The sequence below is a fragment of the Diorhabda carinulata genome, chromosome 12, assembly GCF_026250575.1.
Source record: "Diorhabda carinulata isolate Delta chromosome 12, icDioCari1.1, whole genome shotgun sequence".
NCBI classification, from domain to species: domain Eukaryota; kingdom Metazoa; phylum Arthropoda; class Insecta; order Coleoptera; family Chrysomelidae; genus Diorhabda; species Diorhabda carinulata.
In genome coordinates, this window is record NC_079471.1 from 2223469 (window position 1) to 2245771 (window position 22303).

The 22303-nt window shown below is 30.8% G+C and overlaps 5 protein-coding genes across 10 annotated transcripts; 2 read left to right on the forward strand and 3 right to left on the reverse strand.

Moving 5' to 3' along the window:
• Positions 1–60: 60 nt before the first annotated feature.
• Positions 61–4400, reverse strand: LOC130899829 (phospholipase A2 hemilipin). The gene is made up of 3 exons (XM_057809974.1): positions 3963–4400; positions 1743–1963; positions 61–761 (listed from the first exon to the last, which is right to left on the reverse strand). The coding sequence occupies exons 1-3, from the start codon at positions 4229–4231 to the stop codon at positions 436–438; spliced, it is 816 nt and encodes a 271-aa protein (XP_057665957.1). The 5' UTR covers positions 4232–4400; the 3' UTR covers positions 61–435.
• Positions 4284–11474, forward strand: LOC130899828 (uncharacterized). 4 transcript variants are annotated; one of them, XM_057809970.1, is made up of 5 exons: positions 4284–4443; positions 9588–9667; positions 9747–10028; positions 10808–11100; positions 11158–11474. In XM_057809970.1, the coding sequence occupies exons 2-5, from the start codon at positions 9593–9595 to the stop codon at positions 11369–11371; spliced, it is 864 nt and encodes a 287-aa protein (XP_057665953.1). In that variant the 5' UTR covers positions 4284–4443; positions 9588–9592; the 3' UTR covers positions 11372–11474. The 4 variants fall into 4 exon arrangements, with proteins under 4 accessions (XP_057665953.1, XP_057665954.1, XP_057665952.1 ...); XM_057809971.1 differs by having other exon boundaries at positions 4329–4471; XM_057809969.1 differs by lacking the exon at positions 4284–4443 and adding an exon at positions 5676–6029.
• A 727-nt stretch (positions 11475–12201) lies between these two features.
• On the reverse strand, positions 12202–14166 carry LOC130899826 (short-chain specific acyl-CoA dehydrogenase, mitochondrial-like). 2 transcript variants are annotated; one of them, XM_057809968.1, is made up of 7 exons: positions 13890–14166; positions 13684–13835; positions 13274–13532; positions 13068–13220; positions 12859–13005; positions 12621–12781; positions 12202–12564 (listed from the first exon to the last, which is right to left on the reverse strand). In XM_057809968.1, the coding sequence occupies exons 1-7, from the start codon at positions 13921–13923 to the stop codon at positions 12259–12261; spliced, it is 1212 nt and encodes a 403-aa protein (XP_057665951.1). In that variant the 5' UTR covers positions 13924–14166; the 3' UTR covers positions 12202–12258. The 2 variants fall into 2 exon arrangements, with proteins under 2 accessions (XP_057665951.1, XP_057665950.1); XM_057809967.1 differs by having other exon boundaries at positions 13684–13844; positions 13890–14156.
• Positions 14167–14218: 52 nt separating this feature from the next.
• Positions 14219–15938, forward strand: LOC130899830 (uncharacterized). The gene is made up of 3 exons (XM_057809975.1): positions 14219–14453; positions 14507–14712; positions 15684–15938. The coding sequence occupies exons 1-3, from the start codon at positions 14375–14377 to the stop codon at positions 15837–15839; spliced, it is 441 nt and encodes a 146-aa protein (XP_057665958.1). The 5' UTR covers positions 14219–14374; the 3' UTR covers positions 15840–15938.
• Positions 15939–16442: 504 nt separating this feature from the next.
• On the reverse strand, positions 16443–22283 carry LOC130899825 (hepatocyte growth factor-regulated tyrosine kinase substrate-like). Of its 2 annotated transcripts, none has more exons than XM_057809965.1 (12): positions 22108–22283; positions 21966–22050; positions 21617–21720; positions 21355–21518; positions 20734–20970; positions 20135–20263; positions 19840–19975; positions 19031–19331; positions 18701–18974; positions 17760–18012; positions 17392–17699; positions 16443–16712 (listed from the first exon to the last, which is right to left on the reverse strand). In XM_057809965.1, the coding sequence occupies exons 1-12, from the start codon at positions 22148–22150 to the stop codon at positions 16614–16616; spliced, it is 2133 nt and encodes a 710-aa protein (XP_057665948.1). In that variant the 5' UTR covers positions 22151–22283; the 3' UTR covers positions 16443–16613. The 2 variants fall into 2 exon arrangements, with proteins under 2 accessions (XP_057665948.1, XP_057665949.1); XM_057809966.1 differs by having other exon boundaries at positions 19031–19328; positions 22108–22272.
• Between the last annotated feature and the right edge of the window lie 20 nt (positions 22284–22303).

Sequence of the window (22303 nt, forward strand, 5' to 3'; positions counted from 1 at the left end):
ATCACGTAAATATTAGTGATTTGGGATATTTATGAATAGCAGTATATAAAAAAAGACGTGTTTGTAGATAATTATCTTTTATTAAATTAAAATCATAAAATAAAGATAAAATCACAATTTTTTCAAATTAAAAAAGTGTTTTATCAATAATAAATATGAATGTTCCAAATATATACAAGGTGATAAATAAAATTTGAAAGTTAAGGTTAGAGTATTGTACTTTTATAAGATAATGGTAGTGTTAATGATTTATGTAGAAAATCTGCGACCATGTATCAAAAGTTTTTGACGTAGTTTTTGATTACTTATGGCACATTTTTTGATTCTAGAGTAATCGATTGTAATTAGAACACATACCAATTAAAATAACAAAGTGTAATCTTGATAATCTTTTGTCAAAATTTATATTTGTAACAATCATATTTTTCAAATATTTCAAAAGTTTTTTCTGGCACTTCTAAATCGTATATCATTATAGAAACCTTCCAGACACGGCACTTGAACTAGATTGAAATAAATGTTTCCCATAATATTGGCGGTTGCGGAACCTTTAGATTTTTTTAGACAATCAAAAAAATCATCGTCGCAACTACAATGAGATTTGGTGTATAGGGAGTTATTTGTTAAATTGTATTTTTGGGAATAAGCTCTTATTTTTATAGGGCATAAATCGTGTGCCCGACAACACATATCCACCGTTGATTCGGCGCCCAAATCAAAATAGTCACGTGCAATGTCTCCGGTACCGCACCATTTGGTACCTGCAACATGAACAAACGATATATCTCTATCTATACGGTTTCTAATATATATTTTATGTACTAAGGAGGTTTTTAATAAAGTAAAGGACCTCTGGTCTCCGAGTGAGTCACTATCTAGTTCGAGGTTGCCCGCACTAACTTAACCTTCTGATTTTTGTGGCATCAGTTCTATTCCCATGATGCCAAGATTTGGCTAAGCCATTTTGTAAATCGACATGAAAAGAGTCGAAAATGGAGAATAAAATTTTTCGATATCTCGTGTCGTTTAAAAACTTAACCTAACTTTAGAGATGGTGGCTTGACCGAAAAGGAGTAAGACGTACAGGAAGACAAAAGTTGAAAAATCATTTTCTAGTTAGGTTAGGTTCACTTTAGCTTAGGTTATGTTATCTTAATTGATTGATAATTCGGGAAAATATATTTTTCTATGAAATACGATGTTTTTACTATGAAAATAAAAAACCAAAATATTAAATATTCTGTACAGACCCGTGTAGAAATAAAAACATATTAAAAGACATGACTAAGCTTAAAATGTGAATCAGCGCCATCTTTTAATAATATTGACAAGTTTGACGAACATTAAGACGTATATTAACGCCATCTATAAATACAGATGGTAAGTTTAAAGACAATTATGACGTGAATCAGCGCCATCTTTGAATAAAATTGAAAAGTCAAAGGGATATTATGACGTAATTCAGTGAGATCTCCCAATAACGTATCAAAAAGATTAGGTGTTAATGAGCGCCATCCTTTAACAACATTGATAAGTTCAAAAGAAATTATGACCCGAATCAACGCCATCTTTAAATATACTTAATTGATTAAAAGTTATCAGCGACATCTAATAACATTTACAAGAAATTAAGTGGTGAATGGACGCCATTTTTTATTAACATTGAGATGTTTTAAAGATTATGATGCGAATCAACGCCATCATTGTAATGTGAGTGAAATGAATCTATGAAATATGTTTACCTGGTATTATACCGTTGAGAAGGGTGAAAGGATTTTTTAGGGCTCTTTCTTGCGCCCGATTGGTACTGTTTTTATGCAGTTCCCTGTGACTTTTAAGATATTTTCTTGATTGTAGCTGCATGCATTGGTTCATTAGTGTTCTCATTTCATCGAAAGATATCGGCATTGGTCGAGCAGATGATTTGAACTCACCTAGTACCTCTGAAATTTGTTCTTCTTCTCTAAAAAAAATACACCCCTTGTAAACTAGTTGAAAGTATGACGTAATTTAAGAAATCGTAGAAGTACATAGAAATTTCTTAAATTATAATAGAATGATATAAATAATTCAGATTCCTTCGACAATGGCACTTTAATTTGAATGTTTTAATGTACTAATAGTGTAGCCGACCAATTTCATTTTTAGTTGATTACATTTAATTTTACACATCATACTTTTGAGTGCCATTGTATATAAATACTTATAACAGTCGTTAATTGATATTTTTCTGTGAATGAATTCTTTTATTTCAGTCATAACTTTTCCGGTAAAACTATAAAAAATAAAAATCCCATCTATTTCATGGTCCTAAATTTTTCTAAAACATTTAATTGGAGGTTCTAAAGAAATACCAGGTATATTTTATGAACATAGACAATTATTTACTATTCGAAAGTATGAAAAAACAAACAAATTATTGGAATAAATAAATACCCACGTTGTATTTAATTACTTAACAAATAGCATGAGCGACCAATTAATGGCTTTTGCTGATAAGGATATCTGACATAACTTAGGTGTTTAGTACGTATTAATAGAAAACATTTGCAAATTGCATTTTTTTACTTAAATGTTTTTGTATTAATATCTAGAATCAAGAAAAAGCAAATAGTTTTGCCAGAAAGTTTCGGATCTGCCATTTTCAAAATAATACAATCTTCAATAAACATTCCATATAATTTTTAATTCATTAAACACGTTATTTTCACGGCACAGGTGATTTGCTGTTATGAAATCACGTTTTTATCATGATATTTGTTACATTCGTGGTGCAATTTTTTGTGATAATTATTTTATTTGACAAGAATTGAAAAAAGTGGTAGCTAGTTTTTTAGCTATCAAACAGTAACTAATCTAATTGTGTATGGTATATTCTATATTCTTTACTCACCCTATACTTTTAGCATGTTCCTAAGCTTTTTACAGAGCATTTATGTCTTTATAATCTAAGGACTGTACGTTTCACAAATATTTTTAATACCGATCAAAATTTCGTCCATTTTCAATTTGAACCAGAACATAAACAACGTCTATTAAGTGGTATATGTTTATAAAAAACTGTAATTTTAGAAATTAATTTTATGCTTAGACTCATCTCACTTGAAATAATCATAATTTCTGAACATTTAGAGAAAGAATAACATTTATGTTATACACATTGAGTATCTAAACGAATTAAATAAAACGGCGGGATACTGTACAAAAAGCATCTGTCAGCAGTTTTAAGAACCGATGTTGCCAAATTTATCTTATAACTTTTTTGTTTGTTTAAGCTTTTTGGTTAATTTCCAAGTTAGAAAATAAATTTTAGATTAGTTTTTCAGGATTACCTTAGAATCGGATATATTTTCAATGTTTGAAGATTAAAATACTTGAAAATATCGTTAGAAATAACATGAACATTTCATTATGTACCTATAATTTTTTTAAAAAAACTACAGATTATAATAAAAACTAGATTATAAAAAAATATGTTTGTACAAATGTTTTTGGTTTAAAACTATTTTTAATTATAATTAAGATAGTAACTCGTGAAGCACTGGATGTCATTAACAGTAGAATTTTAGAAAAGGTAACAAGATGTATTTGACAATATTATACAAGTATTTTGATTTAGTTTTATACACTTTGAAATATAATGAATTAAATGATTGGTTTTAAAAAATAAAAAATAAGACATAAATTAGGATAATATATCTATAAAAATTTTAAATTTGGCAACACCGTTACCTAAAGTTAAGCAGACGTTAAGAATTTTACGCGCGTAACATAAGATGTTATGATAGCATGTGGCCATACGTGACGTGATAATAATGTTCGTTATTACTCGCTGTAAATTTATATTTTATCTTATTCCCTCTTAAAAAGTGACCGGAATTTCAAAAAATCGTATCAAGTTTTCGAAAAATTGTTAAATATCCAAAAACTGTTTGTTATTATTGAATTAAAGTGTTACTTACAAAATTTCGATAAGTTCACAGTTAAGTAGTAATTTTTTAGGCCCCAATTCCACCACAGCTACAGTTTGATCGTTCACATAAACCATCCTTAAAGAATCCTTGTCCACACGCGCTCCAGAATAACGTTTTAATTTAATTTCCCTCCCATTAGTATTAAGAGAAGACAATGTCGGAAAATCAAAAGTAAACGAAGGCTTACCGCCAACCCCTAATATACACAATACTAAAAAAATAACGTGCATAACCACCACATTGTAGATTTGTGACATTTCTGATTCGCGTTGAATTTCTTTTTGTGAAACTATAGCGACTTTCGTTGACAGCGACGTGACTTCACGTTAGCAACGCAAATACTGTCACATTTTTATTAGTGTATGAAAATTTCACCGTCTAATTTTTAATGTACCTGCCTAATACGAAGTCTGAATAGGACTGAACGAAAGACCAAACGTACCGTCATGAGCTACACCGGATTTTCTAGGTCAGTAAGAGAAAGATTTCATGTACAGGTATGTAAGTACATAATAATAATATTGTTAAATGGAAACGGTTAAAAAAGTAAACTAAAGGAAACTATTGATATTTAGAAAATATAACAGATTTAGGTGACGTCGTCAGGAGTATCGATACAGAATTTTTGTCTGATGATTTGAGTTGAATAACCTTTATTTGATTACACATAAATATTTTAGTGTTCGAAAGTTTCATAAAAACAATTTGATTGATTTAAACGTTTATAAAGTTGAAGAAATTGAAAAAAATACACAAGAAATATGAAAATAAACTTTATTTTACTATAATTTACAAGATTATAAAATTTTTATATAATTTTCTTGAATATGCATCTATTTTATAATGTTTAATCCTTAAAATCAGTCATATAACAATTCGACTGAGGATATTGATTATCTTTAATGTTAAATGGAATAAAATTTCGTTACGACAGCTGTTTTCAAGCAAAAAATTGAAACTGTGTAGAATATTTTTTTCTAATCTTTATTCGTTTATAATATTTGAAGTTTTGTGTTTCAAAAAATTATAGAGGGGAGAGAGAAGGAGAATAAACTGTGTATATGAAGTGTCAAAATGTCATTAAATGTCAGGTGGCGCCATATTAGCATCAGGGTAAACTTCTTTTAGGTTATGTTTACTACATTATTTTATACAACGCGAGTAGTTGAAATTTTCAATAATGAACTGCTTAAGTCACAAAGGTTATTACATTTTTTAACTCGACAGACTACAACTGTTACATTTATCCCATACCCTTTGTCTACTCTAGCGCCATTCTGAAAAGTTGTTGAACTGTTATTTATCGTATACAGCTGGAGGCTTTTTCAACTTTTCTTGGAAGACGATTTAGTTCATAACTTAGACCGTGCAGTTAGACAGACTAATAATTTGCCCGATAAACTGACAAAAGAACTAAAAGGGTTAACGTCAAAACGAACTTGAATGACACTGAACGATTCTATATTCTCTAGGCTACTTTATAACCTCAAAAGAATCGGAAAGCGTTTTTTATGATTAGAAAATGATTTCTATTAATCCTAATACCTGCTTCGACACTCATGTAACTGTATAGTCCAAGAGCTAAAGTCATATTTATCAACTAGATGACGAATCTGTCAAAAATTTTCAGACAAACGTCAATCATCTATAGGTTATGTAGTAGTTATATGGATCTGTGCTTTGTTTTTTGATGCGAGGTGAACAAACAGTTGTGATCACGGTTGCCAACCGTTCCGGATTTAGAGTGAACTAGTGATCATAATGGTGCAACATTAGGTTATTCAAATCAATATAAAAAAGAGGAAGTACTTCAATTTTTTGAGCACATCTTCATCTTGTATACTTTTGAGTTAATAGTTTTTAATGCAACGCTGCTGCTAAACTAACATAGATTAATAAAAAAGAATAGGACGGTGTGACAAGTGGCGTATATAATTAATTTTAAGGTTAGAATGTAGGTATATTAAGTTTCATGTCCCTTTGTATTAATACTTTTATATAATAAGGGCTTCCGCACTATATTGGACGACTGAAATAACATCATCAACCACTGAGGTAATTAGCCCATTATAAATGGGTCATATTTTTGTCTTATTGTTGACATTTTGGGCAGTCATTTCATTGGGATTTCATTTTTAGTATTAATTTATATTGACAATTGTTTTCAGTACCTTACCAACAAATGTTTGTTTAAATTATTATTGATTGTTTCCAATCGTAACATAAACTTTTATTTTTAACAACAATTGATATCATCAAATAAATGACCTTGTCACACATTGTAATGAATAAAAAAGTAATTATACTATTTTCGTTATGTTAATTGTTTTTTCTTCATAATCGATATGAAATTACATATCTGCTTAGGATTATGTAATCACAATTTAACGTATTTCTTGATTCATTAACATCAATAAGTGTCAGAAAAAAACCTCGCCGCTTCGCTGTATTTTGGTTTTTTTCATATAATCATATTCACAAATTATTGACCCAAATAGTCGTAGAATTACACATTTATTATGCAGAAAAATATAAAAACAATTTTATTGATCATATTTTACAGTGTGCTTAAAAAAATAACTGATATAGATTATTAGGTTAGATTAAAAATAATTAACACTGTCAATTTCTTGAAAAAGAAGAGGAAGAGGAAAACAAGAAAAATAAATAACAAATTCCCGTCCAAAATTAATGCAAGATCATAAACTTTTCAATTATATCCTTGAGTTTGCACTTTTTATTAATTCATTTGGATATTTGTATTCGTCGGGTGAGGTAAAGATGCCGAACTATATTCATTATGTTCATTATGGCTGACAGTGGCGTAGCTAGGCGCGGGCTTACGGTTTAGCGAGGCTTCTTTAAATGCTATGTCATCAAATTTAATACCACAATTTATGTTCAAATTAAACATAAGACATTTCTAATGATATCCTAGCAATAAACAACTCTTGCACGGTTATAGGTAATACCAAACATAAATTCCAGTTTATGCTTTCGCTTATTCAATCTTGGTAATTTTGGTAAATAATTTATGTATGAACTGGGGATACCTCGATCTTTATCGAATAACTCATAATTGTGTCGTTTCATTGAATATAATATCTTTAATTTTGTTTTCTTTTATGTTGAATTGTTATTAAGTAAATGGATTGTTTTAAAGTTATTGAGAGTGATATGTGTTACTTTATTTGAATCCTGTATTTATTTATTTATCCCAGCTGAACATGGATATGAATATTTGCTAAATATCGAACTTTTAAACCACTGTAATGATTTCAAGTTGAAGAAAGCATTCGTTTTAAGAAAATCCACAACTTAGTGCTTAATCTACTAAATTCCTTAGTCGGATTTAGTTATACTCTCTCTTGAAGCAATAATTAATTACAGATCTTAACTGTAAGATAATTGGGAAGCTGAATAACATTACTTTTGTAAATATCTCCAAAGTAAGCGAGCTTATCAGTAAGCTTGATGTGTATATATTGGTTATTACTCAGAAGTTTAATTTAAACTTCAAAATGAATCTCAATAAACATAATTTTAATCCCGAACAGTATGATGCAGCTATTTGGTTAATTGGAGAAGTACAAATGATACAAATATTCAATGCGGTAGGAAATAAGTCCAAGTTAATGTAGTGGATGTATTATAAAAGCAAATTAGCACTGATGTTTGTGCCTTAAGTTGATCTGGTTAAGAAACGAAACAAAATCAGCTTCTGTCAAATTGTCATCAATGATTTCGTTGGAGTTTATATTTTTTCTAAATCTCTCTATGTCCTACAATACCAGTTAAATGAAATTTTACCTCTAAACAATCATAACTTCACCTCTATAGTAATTTTTGCTTATTTCGTTCTGATATTTTTCAAAGTAAAAAACTGAATTAATTCTTTAATTTTGCTGGGGAGGGTATCTCGACCATTGACATTGGAAATATCTCTTACTCTTTGAAACAGGTACATTTTGTTGAGCAATAATTATTTTATTGTTAGAATGAAAGAGAGAAAGCTTTAACATCTGTAAAACAAGTAAAGTCAATTTGCAAAATTACCTAATATTAAACCAATAAGATCTATCAATAACCACTATAATTCAATTTCAGGTCAAGTGAAAAAGTATTGGGAAAGTGGTTTAGGATGACCTAGATGTAAATAATGATAGTAGGTTAGCAGTTGGATATAACTGCAGTCATCTTTCACTTTTTAAAGAACTTTATTGAATCTTTATGAAGGCATTTAACGAATAAACTTTTGTTTGCTTATCAGACAAAATATTGTCGTTTATATTCTCAATGTGTTGTTAATCTATCATTTTCAATTCAAGTTTTTCTTAACCTCCTTTGTTTCGCATTGAAAATTATAAGTATACTCAATTTAACATTCCATTTAAAATGCGCAATATAACTATTTGCCTTCTATTTTCCGTTTTCACCATTTTTATTTATATATTATTTCTAACTATTGTGAAAATGGTGAATTTCAGACGATTTCAGTTTTTAAAAAATATTAAGTCTGACAGAAACATTTCTTTACATGTATAAAAACATTTTTTAAATATTTAATAAAATAATACGTATCTTTTAGTACCCCAAATACTTTTTGAGATTAAAACAAAAACAAAATTCCAAAAATTGAAATAACCTCACTTATACCTACCGGAATGTTTTCCAAAGAAACTGGAGAATTTGCAATTCTATCTAAATTAACGGTGACCAAAAGGCATTATCTAAACTAAATTTCCCGTAAGATGAAAATGCGACATTTATTTGAAAATTTCGTAGAAAATCAACCGAAATTACAGAATTAATAAAACTAATAGTGTTGGGAAAGAAAACGTGAAAAGTCACTCGTGGATATAAAGTTCAAACTGAAATTTGATGTTGATTTTAATATGCATCACTATTCCGCACATGTTGCATTTTGTTTTCATTCTTTTAAATTGTAAGGTTCATATTATTTTCATCTGTAATCCCATAGATGAACCAAATACTACATAGAACTAACTGTCAATTCGCACTCGCAGCCAACTTCACTATGTATTAGCATGTTGCTAATTACTCCTTTACTATTAAATGTAGAGAAAAGTGGTTTATACTTATTTTATACAAAATTTATAAAAATAACCGCGATTTATTAGAAAAATAGCGTACACAACTCAATATATAATATATCTTATAATTAGAAGATATTTCACTTGACTAACTACTTCACACTGGTGTGAAATCAATCACTTTTTTGTTTTATTTTTGACAGTTCCAGGAATTCTCAATTATGCAACCATTTATACATCTTGTATAAAGTAATGCCTATCTGTGTTCAGAATTCAAAAATATAAACATTATAAAAATAGTCCTGACACAGCAGAGGATTTTGAGAATTCGTTTAGTTAGTATTTGCGAAAATTTTGAATCGTCAAATATTGTAATGTTGAAAAATCGTACTGATTAGGATACTACTTGAATTATTACGTTGTTACTTCTTTTCCATTAACTGCATCATCATTAAGATACAAAGTAAATAAATGTAGACCAAAAATAATAACTCTGATTATAAATAGTTCAAATTAAATGTTGATTTAGATGAATTTTCAATATATATCATCTCTATAGGTACCATGGAAGAAGTTGAGAGTACCACCGAAAACAAACATGTACTATCCATCGAAGAATTAGAATCTGATAATACGGAAGTGAGTTTAGTTTAATATTTCACAAGAATCCTTAATAGTACTCAAATTCAAAATTTCGAATAATAAAATTAACTTATAGGCTAAGGGCGATATGAAAAAAACAGCTAAATACAAAAAAAGAGTTTCAAATTACAAGTTTATAAGAAATTCTGGTGGTTTGGTCACCCTGTATATAACATCATGTGAAAAAGACATAGAGACAAGTCTCTCAATTGATAAATTGAAAGATGCAATACCAAATTTGAATCTAGACAGCACTATTCAAACTAATTATGGATTGGTAATAAATCTGTTGAACGATACTTATGTACAGAAAATTTTACAGATGGATTTGGCAAAAATATTTGGACGTCCTGTACAGGTAACTATATCAAGATTCATTCTTATTTTATTATTTAATGGTTTGATGTCTCAAAGCAAATTCGAACAGTCAAGTCAAGTGTATTAAATTTAGAAAAGGTGAAGGTTCAATTAGTCGAATTTTTTTGTAATAAATTGAAGATTTTTTTCCATAATTTTTGTCGTTTTTATTTGTTGAAATCACTAATTCATTTGACCATACAATTTAGAGGTACTTTATACAGAATGTTCAGGAAATTAGTAACTAGATTTTAGGAATGTGGTCAGAATAAATTTCTTCCAGAGTTGCAAGTTTATAAATTTTTTCACATAATTTATGAACTAAGTTTTGTAAAAACCAACATTATTGAAAAAACTATCATTAAAGGTGACTATTTATTGAAAATAGTTTGAGACAGTATTTAAATTCAATAAAATAATTACTTAAGGATAATTGTACGCCACTTTTTATCAAAAACGTGTAATTCGAGTCAATTAAAAGATACGGTCCGTTAGGAACACGACGCTAATAAATAACAAACCTTAGTACTACCACCACATTGACAATTGCACTGTTTGGTCTCTCTAGTTTTCCATTGGTACTGGTTCACATCTAAATTGTTATCAGAAAGTGTAATTTTGGTATTAGTATAATAGTTTAAATCAAAATAAAATACATTTAAGTTCCAAATTCAAAATTGGGATTATTTTTAGTAGCAGTAGTAGTTTTCTTTTGAGTAGGATGTTATCCGGCATGCAATAATACCTTTTATTGTCTAATAAATTTAATATTCCATACAGGCTGTCCCATTATTTTCGGGTCATTACAAGAAGATAGTAAGTTTCAAAGAAATACCTTGGTGTATTTGTCTAGAAGAAATAGAAAATTGTCTGAGAAAACAAGGTGTCAATTATGCCAAATTAACCAGAGAAAAATCCACATTATACGTTGAAGTATTAGATTTTCCTAATTATCAAAGGTTAAAGGAAGAAGGGATTAATTTCTATGATTCGGTTGTGTTCCAAGCTTCAGATGACGCCGGTATTAACGAAGAAATACATTATAATAACGATAATATTATTCAATGTTATAAGTAAGTACTAGAAGGCGAAATGTGCTTTTTTCGGAAATATTTGCTTAATTTTTTTAGGTGTCAAGGTTTCTGGCATACCGCGAATACATGTAAACAAAATATCAGATGTGTACGATGTGGTGAAGAACATCAAGTAGAAAATTGTAATCGACCAAAAAGTAGCGCCATCTGTTGTAATTGCAAAGGACCACACCACGCCGCTTACAAATTATGCCCAGTCAGGGTAAAGCTACAAAAATCGGTGCGAGTATCTTTTACCCTAGACCAATAACAAACGAATTGATCAGAACATATTGCGGAAGGCTTGTATTCAATCGATTTTTCAAATAAATGTGTCAGTCTATGAAAAATAAAACTGGAAATTTCTTTTACAACTTTTCGCTTAATTAAAGTTTGCGTTTACAGAAATATGAGGAATTACAAAAGTTGGCCGGTATATAACAAAATATTATCCTGCCCCCTGGTCTCAACAAGTCCTTCCAATGAACAAATATGTGCTAAGGAGAGTCACCGGTATGCTTACTGGGCACTGTCCGATTAACTACCAACTTAAAAACACCAAAGAAACTCAGCTTTTATTGTTTCTCTAAGGAACCAAAACAAGAACACGTCCTTTGTTAGCTCACTTTGCTAAATCGGTTAATTATCAGCCAGGATTATATACTTCAGTTATTAGAGTGTGGTTTATAGCGGTACGTGTTTGTTAATCGACTCGAATTGCCCGTTTTTGATTAATCGTGGATTACAATTAACCTTATTAGTTTTTAACGACCTTCTGATTCAACAACCATTTCAAATATATCACTAAGTCAAAGGGTTAGCGAGGTAGTTTCACGCTCTAGCTCATCTAATCTAAAGTGGGACGAGGGAAAGAAAGAAACAACAGATTTTTTGAAAACATGGAAAGAATGAAGACAGGCAGATAAATAAGAAAAATAATGCTTGCTAGAAATATTAACAAACGAATGGGGAGAGCAAAAAAAACATGTATATATCAAAAGAAACAAAAAGAAGAGGAAACACTGAACGAAATGGGTACAAAACCCACTTCTGATACCTGCAAAGGTAAAGAGAAGGAGATAAATTAGAAAATTTAAGAAATTAGTAATGAAAGATAACAAAATAATTCAATTTATTCACTTAAATTAAAATTTACACTTACTCACTACTTTCCATTAAAATTGCACTACCTATCAAACTCATATGTATATCACTAGCTCCTCCGTATATTTCTGTTATTCTTGCATCCCTGTAATGCCTTTCGGCTGGCATGTCACTGACATACCCCATACCACCTAATATTTGAAGTGCCCCATGTGTTACATAAGTTGCAGCTTGACTAGCAGCTAATTTGGCCATAGAGGTTTCTTTAGTTGTCCTATTAGGGTTATCACATAACACTGCCGCTCTCCATACAAGTAATCTTGCAGATTCCAATCGAAGAGCCATTTTCCCTAATTGCATCTACTTAAAACAAATATTTCGAAATATATTATCGAAATTCAGTGAGAAAAAGTTACCTTAACAGCGTCTAATTCGCTGATAGTTTTCCCAAAAGCTTTCCTTTGTAGTGAATAACTAGCAGCCATGTCCAAAGCTGCTTGTCCGATTCCAATAGCTTGAGCTGCTATACCCACGCGACCTTTATCAAGTTGTTCCATAGCAATTTTAAATCCCTCGCCTCAAAATAAACAAATTTTCTAAACAATCAACATAATAAGATTGGATAATCGATGTTACAAAAATGTTGAAACATACCTTTAGGACCCAGTATATTTTCTTCTGGCACCTCAACGTTTTGCAAAAATATATTGCACGTTGATGAGGCTCTTATACCCAACTTATCTTCTTTTTTACCCAATGTAATACCAGGAGACGACAGGGGTACCAAAAAGGCTGTAATGCCTGTAATAAGAGAAAAAAACTGCAAATAGAATGAGTCAAAACTTTTTCAATTATTTCTATACCTTTATGTTTCAGATTTCTATCAATGGTAGCAAAAATTACAGCAGCTTTTCCTTGCAGTCCACTTGTCACCCACGATTTTGTTCCATTTAAAATATACCTATCCCCACGTTTCATTGCAGTACTAGTCATAGATCCCACATCACTTCCTGCCTCTAAAATAAACACATTATATTTTGGTACAAATACAATATGTTTATTTTTTTACCAGGTTCACTAAGAGCAAAACAACCTAAAGTTCCTTTTGTGAAAGGCTTTAAAAATATTTCTTTTTGATCAGGAGTTCCTAATCTATCTACAAGACTGGCATATAAGCAATTATGTATTGATACTATTGCTCCAGTACCAGCACATCCTTTTGATATCTCTTCGACTGCTACAGCCACACTAAGGCCGTCGTATCCTGCACCTCCGTAGTCTTTAGAAACATTAATACCCATTATACCCAGTTCACCCAATTTGTTAATCTTAAAAATTAATTAACTCAAATGTATGTGATAAGAAAAAGTTAGTTTTTCATAAAAACATTATAAATATGATAATTGAGGAAAAAATATACCAAATATTCATTTTTGAAAGGAATTTTTGAGTAAAACTCGAATAATTTATACTACTTACTTGTTTTTCGGGAAATTTATGTTCTCTGTCCAATGCTGCAGCTATCGGCTTGAGTTCTTTTTCTGCAAAATCCCTGCATGTTTTTTGAAGTATTTTATGAGTTTCGGGCAGTTGGTGCAAACTAAAAAACCTCAAAGTTGCATTGGGAGCATCTGAAATAACTTTAGAATTCAATTGAGCAAAAAATATATTTAAAAAAGTTTTACCTCTAAGAAAATTTACTGAAATTTTTCTAAACATTTTAAAATATGTATTTAATATAGATTAAATCTAATTTTTTTTGATTAGCAACAATATTGACCTTGAAAAAATGTTTTTTGATAATTTATTAATTACATTTCACTTTTTTTATATACTCCGTAATATTATGTAGACACACTAAAAACTGAACAAATGCCACGTAATTTATCATAATTTATATTCTAAAATTTACATAAAACTATCATGACTTGAATATTTTTCAAAAAGTAAGTGAGGTTAGAAGTTATTATCAAAAGATCAAGGTTTTTATTAATCTTCTTTCTCATTAAGAAACTTCGTTAGAAAAAATTTGATGAAACAAACTCAATGCAAACATGAAATTTTGTATTGACTAATGATTTTTTTATTTATTAGTAATGTCACAAATTTTGAAAACTATGACACATATTTTGCAAAATTTAAGTCGAAACTAATTTGAAAAAAAAAACTAATGGCTAGAGAAAGTGAAGAGTATAAAAACGCAATAAAAGATATAGCATCGCATTCACATCAACTTGAGAGTCCTTTCGGTAGATTTTATTTATTATATTAATAGATCATTAATAACGATTTTAATTCGCAGATAGAGTACGATGCGTCGAATGGTGTAGAAAATTAGCAGGACTGTCTGATGAAGACTTAGAATCATGTAAATTAAAAAACGAATATGCTCAATTTTTAAGAATTCAAGCTCGACATAAATTTTTACATGGTCCATTTACATCGCCTCCACCTGACGGTAAGCTCAGTACTCTATCTGAGTGCCTTGGAAATCTAATGGCCCAACAGGTATGGTTTTTCCCTTATACTTATCATTTAACCTAATAGGTTTCTGTTTGTTGAAATATTCTTTTTAGCTAGAGATAGCAAGATGGGTTTCTGTTTAAGAAAGAAAAATGTTCGTGGGTTAAGGAAGGGATCTATTGGGTTTAGCCCCGATATAGGAATTACTCCTCTGCAGGGCTGTTTGTTTAAGTAGAAATTCAATGTAATATAGTATGAGTTGGTTTCCCCTACAAGGTTGTTTATTTGGCTGATTAACAAGGTGACCAGGTGGCAGCAAAAATGTGGTAAACCTATAGAGGAAGGTTTGAGCAAGTAATGATTTTCCTTATGCCTATAGAGGAGTCGTCAAGGTGGTAGTAGTTCATTCCTGGTAGCCGAAGGGGAAAGTGGGGCAATTTTCTTTTATATTTTATGTTTATTTGACTCTCAGTCACATCTATTTAAATACTAGAGATTCAAATTCCGGGAAAAATCATCAAAATTTAAACATATTATATTTAACCACATTATAAGCACCATGGGATCGTCCTTGATTCATCGGAATCTGTCCAGGAGGTATCATGGCAAACTTGCACTATCACTTAGAAGAAGTGGTCACTCACTTTATATAGAGAAGTCGTACATATGGATAGACCTTCTGCTTCCGTTAATGCCAAGTGGGACACGAGGTGCCTATCAAAAGGCCTACTGTGAACTTTATTGGGGAGTCGTTAAGGTAGCAGTAGCCTATTCCTAGAGGCCAAAGAGGGGAATGAAGCAAGTTCCTGGAAAATTCTGGGAAAAATCGACAAAATTTGAACATTTCAAATGTTTAAAGTAAATAGGATTGGTTTGTAGGTCTTGTATCTATTTTCATGATATTCTGAGACTGTTCGTTCTTCGTATAGCCATTGTTATACCACTAAGAGATTTTGGGTAACCGGACCAGCAAATTTTGCCTTAACAATTACATTAACTCAATTAATTTGTTCTAGATTCCATATTTACCCCGCGTAGGACCCTTATGTCCTGTGATTCATCACAAGTCACCAGATGGTAGGGCGTATGTATCAACTAAACAAATACCAGGAGGTGGAGTTTTCTGTTACATGGCCGTTAGTCCAGACGGTTTAAAATGTACAATTAAATAATGATTAATTACTCTCTTCATACTAGTCACTTTCTGATATACATTGTATATATTATTTCGAATAAAAAGCAAACAAATAAATAAATTTGGATTTGTAGAACTGTTGGTTAATGAAATGGTTCTGACTCGAATGATGTTTACAGATCCACCGAAACCAATATATTGAAAATAGTGTACGATGGAAAATATTTAGAAACTTTTGTATTACATCAAAACTCACAATTACTTTATCTGGTTCTTCAAGCCTTTCATATATCGCTGATTAATATACGGCTCGAAGGACCATTATTTCCTAGTGATGTAAATGTGTAATTGAAGAAAATATCCAGTATGTTTTAATGTTTTGTAACGAAAAAAGTTTGTAATAGAGAGAATTTTATCAATATTGAGGATTAAGCGTTGAATAAAAAAAAATCAGTGAAATTTGATAGAATTTTAGAGATCTCTAATAACAAATACCATTTTTTTTTCATTTCTATAGGACTTAAGAATGATTTAGTGATCAATTTCGATTGCTGAGTGAGTTTTTTGATCAACTACATCACCACCAGGAGATATCTGGTCCTGTGATCCATTTTGAATGACCATCTTGGATTTGTCAATAAATTATATATAATTAAAAAATAAAATAAATGTTGTATTATACTTATATATTTGACATAAATCATAAAATATTTTTAATAGAATTCATTCTGTTTGGCTAATATAACGATATTATATAATATAGGGAAAAAGGAATACATAAAATTTATTATCACAAAACCGATTTAAATGATTAATCGAAGCTTATCAGCTCGGCTGTTTGTGCTTCTCCATTTGATTGCACTTGAGGGCTAGCAGGTGGAGCTCCCGGCTGTTGAAACTGCGGTGCTACCTATAATTTATACACATATTCATTTCATAAAAATATCTACACCCTATACATTTTAAAAACGCCAATAGACGTGTAATTTATGATAGAATACAACTATTATTTCATATACAATCAAAAATGTTGTTGTATGTAGATAAAATACCTTATCACTGATAAGGCGAGGGCTGGAAGACTAAAAAACATTCTTATCGGTTAGTTTTGAAAGGGGATGTTTGTGTTACAAAGGGGTTCTAGTTAAACCTGAATTAATATGATTATTCATTATAAAAACTACATTCTTATCAACAAGATCGATTTCTATATCAGTAATAAAAGTGGTGATGATAAAATCACATTTTGTGTACGTTTAAATTTGCGATTGTTGCTATTAACTTCATTCTTTTTAATTAGATTATTTAGTTCATTCGAATTATTATGAATTCGTCCGCGACATGAACTGTGAAGCCGATCCTGTTCGATCATGTTAATGGAATCTAAAATTCTACATTCTAGAATCGAATAAACGAGGAATCAGTTTTGTATAAATCGGTATAGACAAGTAAACGGTGTGATTAAATATATTGATATGTTAAGAATAAGATAAATGTTTAGTAATAAGTCTTATTGTATAGTTTAGAAAAACATCACATTATTAAAATTAAGAATTTGTTTCTTACAAATCAACCTTTCAATATCTCACCTGTCCTTGTGGTAACACTTGGTTTTGTGATATACCACCATGTTGATGTGGTAAACTATTTGGTTGAGGAGGTATACTACCTGCCTGAGGAATACCGGCTTGCTGTAGTGGCATACCACTCATACCAGTTTGCGGATTATGCCCGGGAGGTATTCCAACAGTAGGCATACCTATCATTGTTTGTGATGCTACTCCATGCGGTACATATGGTGGATTATTAGAAATGGTGTTTGTTGAAGTTGGACCTTGCGCAAAACCCGGAGGAGGTCCGAGTACGGGATTATGAGGTTGCTGGGTAGGACGAGGGCCTTAAAACAAATTAATGAGTTGAGAAATTATGTTTTAAAGAAATTTAGAAGCAATTTTACCATGAGGTGGTCCTTGATTAATTGGAATCTGTCCAGGAGGCATCATGGGTTGTTGGGGATAAGGATAAGTATTGTAATTACCAATTTGAGGAGCCATGTTTGGTGGAAACTGTTGTCCGTGAACTGGAGAGCCGATGTAACCATATTGAGGCATCATATATTGTTGTTTTTGTTGTTCTTGTCTCATGTGCATTTCCCTTTCTTGCTCTTGGATCCTTTGTAAAGCTAACTGCCTTTGGTATTGTAAATATTCCTAAAATATAATAGTATAATTTATTTACCAAATTAACTCCACAAGTGATTAGTTACATGGGAAAAGAAGAAATAACACTAGATTAGTGAAAAGAAAACTTATATCGAAAGAAAGCAAAATTATAATAGAGGCATTGCATTTATGAGTATAAAGGAAAAATTGTCTACAAGAATGATATAAAAAGGAGGAAAAATTACCAACAAGCAGCATAAGTTGACATTTGGGAGTCACAGACCCGTATAAAGGTCTGGATAGGAACTATCACAAGCAGTAAATCGTCATCCTGTCAGCCATTAGAGCTCGAAGCTCCAATATCATAAAATTCAAACTAGTTTGGGATTGGGAAGTTATCTTGTAATAAATTCGGGGACATACCTGAGTGGAGGGAAACCCTTGTGTGGTAAAGAAGCTATTTAGGGGCAAAACCAAGTACCAGGACAACATACAGGATCAGGGACGGGCAAAGACCCTTCTGGGAAACTATAACTAGAGAAGATCTGCTGAATGTATCAGAGAAATCTAAGAATACTAACATAAGTCTTGTCTGAGCACTGTTACTTTAAATGGACATCTGAAGACGTTAGGACGAAATCCACAGAGACACTAAGGAATTCCAGAGCGCTACTCTTGGGAGGATATGAAATAGAAGGCAAAGATCTTAATAGATCAGCTGTAAACACTGGCTCACCTCTTTTTTCTTCCTCATTACTTCTAATTTATGGGCCATTTGTAATTGACGCATACGTTCTTGTTCCTCAGCTTCTCTTCTAAGCTTTTCGTTGTGCTCTTCGCGGAGATCATCTAATGCGGCTCGAGCATCTTTAACCTGCGTTAATTTATCTTGCAAACGTTCGAAATGGATGCGACTATCATCGTGTTCTTGTATATAGTGTAAAAGTCTCGAATGCATCGCTGTTATATTCATAAAAAGCGTTTGAACGCTAGTATCGTTTGTAATAGATCTAAACAAGACAAAAAAAATGAAAAACTCTAGTTACTATTTTTTTTAGTTATTCACCTTCCCCTGCTGGAATTACTCTTCATTCTATTGATGAATATTTCTACGTGGCTTTTCAAAGTCTTCATGAATTCTTCCAAATCGTTGTCGACCAAACCGTTTTCCTTTGTTTTGTATTTATTATCGATAGTTTGAGTAGGAGCAGTAGCTGGAGCTGAAGGACTTGTCGGTCGACCTTGTTCATTTTGATCATTAGTTTGAAGAGATTCCCAATAAGAACGATTCAAATATATGGCTAATTCCGGATTGGTTTCTTCTTGTTGTGGAGGAGTCGCAGGTTTTTCTACTGGAGTCGGTTCTACTACAACCAAAAAGTTCAAAGAAATAATAAAAGACAATGTAATAATTTATTTGTATTGTGATATACCAATAATACCAGCAACTGAAAAGTACTAAAACTTCTGGTATAAGAAATTCCCGAGCGTACACAAGGAGTTACATAACACAAAATGTAACCTAATGTTTCTTGCACTTGGTTCTACTTACTTGCTTCCAGACGGATGACTCCACTCAGTACAGACCTATTACGTGCCTCTACACTTTACATAAGATACTTACGCTTTATTAATACCACAATTATGCAGCTTTGCACAAAGAGCAAACAAATCAAATGCCTTGGAGTAATCCAAGAAGATGGATATGACAGCTTTCTTCTTATGTAGTGTTATTATTATACAGCTAGTGATATTTAACATTACAGCTGCTGTGCTAGGCCTCCTTTGGAATCCTGACAGATGCACGGGAAGACTATTTTCATGTACAAAGGAGTTCATCTGGGTATGCACCGCATGTTTGAGGACTATACTAACCTTTTACTTGGTATATACTAGATGTTGTTTTAAATTTTTCCTTTTCTTTCGCTTCAGCTTCTGATTGACTTAAAGCTAGAGCTAACTGAAATTCTTCTTCTTCTCTTAGTTCGTCTTCAGTTTTTTTAGGAGGATCCTATAACATAAAAAATGTTTTAAATAATAATTTACAGAAAAAAATAAATGTGAAAGTGAAATAATTGATTATGGAATTGGAGGAAAAGTACCAGTAGTTATTACAATGAACAATGTAATCCCAATTATTTTTTTGTATGAATCACCAAATGATCCTCACCTGTTTCTGTTGGGCTAATGAGCTCTTTAGATATTCCTCTGGTAATTCAGATTCAGCTTTTGAAATCGCTGCTTTGGAAGCTGCTGATGGTTTTGTAGCTTCATCGTAACAAGCATCGCACACTCTAACCTACAAAATGTGCATGTAATAAACGTTTCTTACTCTCTTAACCTATTTTCAATATTGTAAATAATCTAATGCATACAATAATTAATAGAAAGTGTTAATTTGTAACACCCTGGTTAATTATCAGCTTTATTGCAAAAAGATGATGAAGAAGTTTCCCCAGTTTTTGGAAAACGAAAAAAAAATATATTCAGATTGTTGTAAAAATGCACCAAGTCAATCACAAACTTTTGGTAGTGCTGTTTCTGAAGTATGTCTGATTCCTCAAGATATACTCCTAGCAACAGGAGTATGTCTTGAGGAATCACTGAAGGCTAGAATTCCTCAATTAATTAATTATCTTGACATAAAAAGTTTATTGAATTAATAACTCTGAGTACAGCTGAATAAATAAAAAAAATATAGAAAGCGGCACATTTATTGTTGATTAACATTAATATTGATTGGATTAAATATTTTTTTGATCAATTTACCTCTTTTTCAATCCCAAACTTGGGTAAAGTTGAAGTTTTCGATGTACACTGTCCGCAAAAAACTTGACCACAAGCCCTACAATGATGTTTTCTTTGAATAACATTAAATTGTACCCTGCATCTATGACAAACATCACCATCTGCCCATTCAGGCGCTGTATCTGATGCAAACATCGCATCAGATTCTCTCAATACCGGAAATTTATGACCGTCCACTTTCATTGTATTCATGAGTTCCTATTTAGAATAATTAGATTAAGGTAATCAATAGACAGAAGTTGAAATGGGTTTCATATAAAATCAATATGAAAAAAATTTTGTTTTTCAGTTTTGGCTAGTATTATCAATCTAAAATATACAAATGCTGAATCAATTACGGATTACCTGGAATATGAAATAATCAGGTTGTTAAATATTATCCAGATTTTTATCTACTTAATATTAGAATAATTGAAACTCATTTCTAGTAATTATGATTGTTTTCTATCATTTTATACCTAAAATATGCATTTAAATTTCAAATAATAAAAGTCTAATAATCATTTTAAATCCTAAGAAGATTTGTTACAAATTAATTTTTGTATTTTTAATCAAGATTTTATAAAAAATAGGGTTCCTTACCTTTAGTACTCCCCCATATTTAGAATTCTTTCGAAAAGCAAAATTCCAAGTTTGAATTAACTCCAATAGCTTGCTACGTACTTTCTCATGAGCAGTAGTTTTGCACAACTCATTCAGAAAATCACAAAACGGCTTGGTGGCTATTTCATCAAGAACAACCACACCTTAACAAAATTATCTTTTTCACTATTTGTTCATTATTCTAGGTACAATTCAAAAAAATTTTGGTTTTATTTATTGTAGTGGAATTTTGAGTACATACCACAATTCTTAACAATGCTTTCCAAAACCAAAAGGGCATATAGTGCAGAATGAGGATTTGTTGATGTTAATTTTTTCTTTAACGAAGATACTGCGTGTTTGGGCCTGTAAAACAGTTGTTTACCAAAAAATATTGTTTTATAAATTTTTTGTATTATAAATAAAGCTTAATTGTGAAGTCTCAATTATATATATTTTGTATTAAACGAAAATTATATTACAGTTCACTGCACTTTGATGAATCAACATTTGATAAAGATAATTCCTTCTAATGTTCTTATCATACTAAATATATTCCTCTCCGCAATTATTGATGATTAATTTTTATAATATTAAAATAATATACGTACTGCACATCATTTTGCCTTATTAAATCACATATTTGCATCGTAGTATCCCAATCGGGTTCCATCAACAAATGACTAGTTGCTTTTTCTAAAATTATTGCAACATTTCACTTTCCATTCAAGATTTTCAATAGTTTAAACTTACCAAGCAAAAGATCAAAATTTCTTGTGCTACGAAATATAGACATATTTTTGTAAAACTCGTACAATAAACAATGAATATTTATTAGAAATCTAGTAATTAAATCAATGAAAACGATAGGAATGACTCATTTGCTTTCACAAACAGATGATTTTGAAGTTGACATATGACATGTGAATAAAAAGAAGAATTTGAGAAA

What these genes read in the sequence shown, in the direction of transcription:
- LOC130899829 (XM_057809974.1), bottom strand. Translation starts at nt 4,231, where the DNA reads ATGTCACAAATCTACAATGTGGTGGTTATGCACGTTATTTTTTTAGTA. An exon ending in TGTGAACTTATCGAAATTTT is followed by an intron (nt 1,964 to 3,962) that starts GTAAGTAACACT and finishes TATTTTTTTTAG; the next exon opens with AGAAGAAGAACAAATTTCAG. An exon ending in TCTCAACGGTATAATACCAG is followed by an intron (nt 762 to 1,742) that starts GTAAACATATTT and finishes TTCATGTTGCAG; the next exon opens with GTACCAAATGGTGCGGTACC.
- LOC130899828 (XM_057809970.1), top strand. Translation starts at nt 9,593, where the DNA reads ATGGAAGAAGTTGAGAGTACCACCGAAAACAAACATGTACTATCCATC. An exon ending in TATTTGGACGTCCTGTACAG is followed by an intron (nt 10,029 to 10,807) that starts GTAACTATATCA and finishes TATTCCATACAG; the next exon opens with GCTGTCCCATTATTTTCGGG. An exon ending in AATATTATTCAATGTTATAA is followed by an intron (nt 11,101 to 11,157) that starts GTAAGTACTAGA and finishes TAATTTTTTTAG; the next exon opens with GTGTCAAGGTTTCTGGCATA.
- LOC130899826 (XM_057809967.1), bottom strand. Translation starts at nt 13,923, where the DNA reads ATGTTTAGAAAAATTTCAGTAAATTTTCTTAGAG. An exon ending in ATAAATTTCCCGAAAAACAA is followed by an intron (nt 13,533 to 13,683) that starts GTAAGTAGTATA and finishes TTAATTTTTAAG; the next exon opens with ATTAACAAATTGGGTGAACT. An exon ending in AAATATACTGGGTCCTAAAG is followed by an intron (nt 12,782 to 12,858) that starts GTATGTTTCAAC and finishes GTTTATTTTGAG; the next exon opens with GCGAGGGATTTAAAATTGCT.
- LOC130899830 (XM_057809975.1), top strand. Translation starts at nt 14,375, where the DNA reads ATGGCTAGAGAAAGTGAAGAGTATAAAAACGCAATAAAAGATATAGCA. An exon ending in TCAACTTGAGAGTCCTTTCG is followed by an intron (nt 14,454 to 14,506) that starts GTAGATTTTATT and finishes TTTAATTCGCAG; the next exon opens with ATAGAGTACGATGCGTCGAA. An exon ending in GAAATCTAATGGCCCAACAG is followed by an intron (nt 14,713 to 15,683) that starts GTATGGTTTTTC and finishes AATTTGTTCTAG; the next exon opens with ATTCCATATTTACCCCGCGT.
- LOC130899825 (XM_057809965.1), bottom strand. Translation starts at nt 22,150, where the DNA reads ATGTCTATATTTCGTAGCACAAGAAATTTTGATCTTTTGCTTG. An exon ending in AATATGGGGGAGTACTAAAG is followed by an intron (nt 20,971 to 21,354) that starts GTAAGGAACCCT and finishes TATTCTAAATAG; the next exon opens with GAACTCATGAATACAATGAA. An exon ending in TAGTATATACCAAGTAAAAG is followed by an intron (nt 19,332 to 19,839) that starts GTTAGTATAGTC and finishes TTTTGGTTGTAG; the next exon opens with TAGAACCGACTCCAGTAGAA.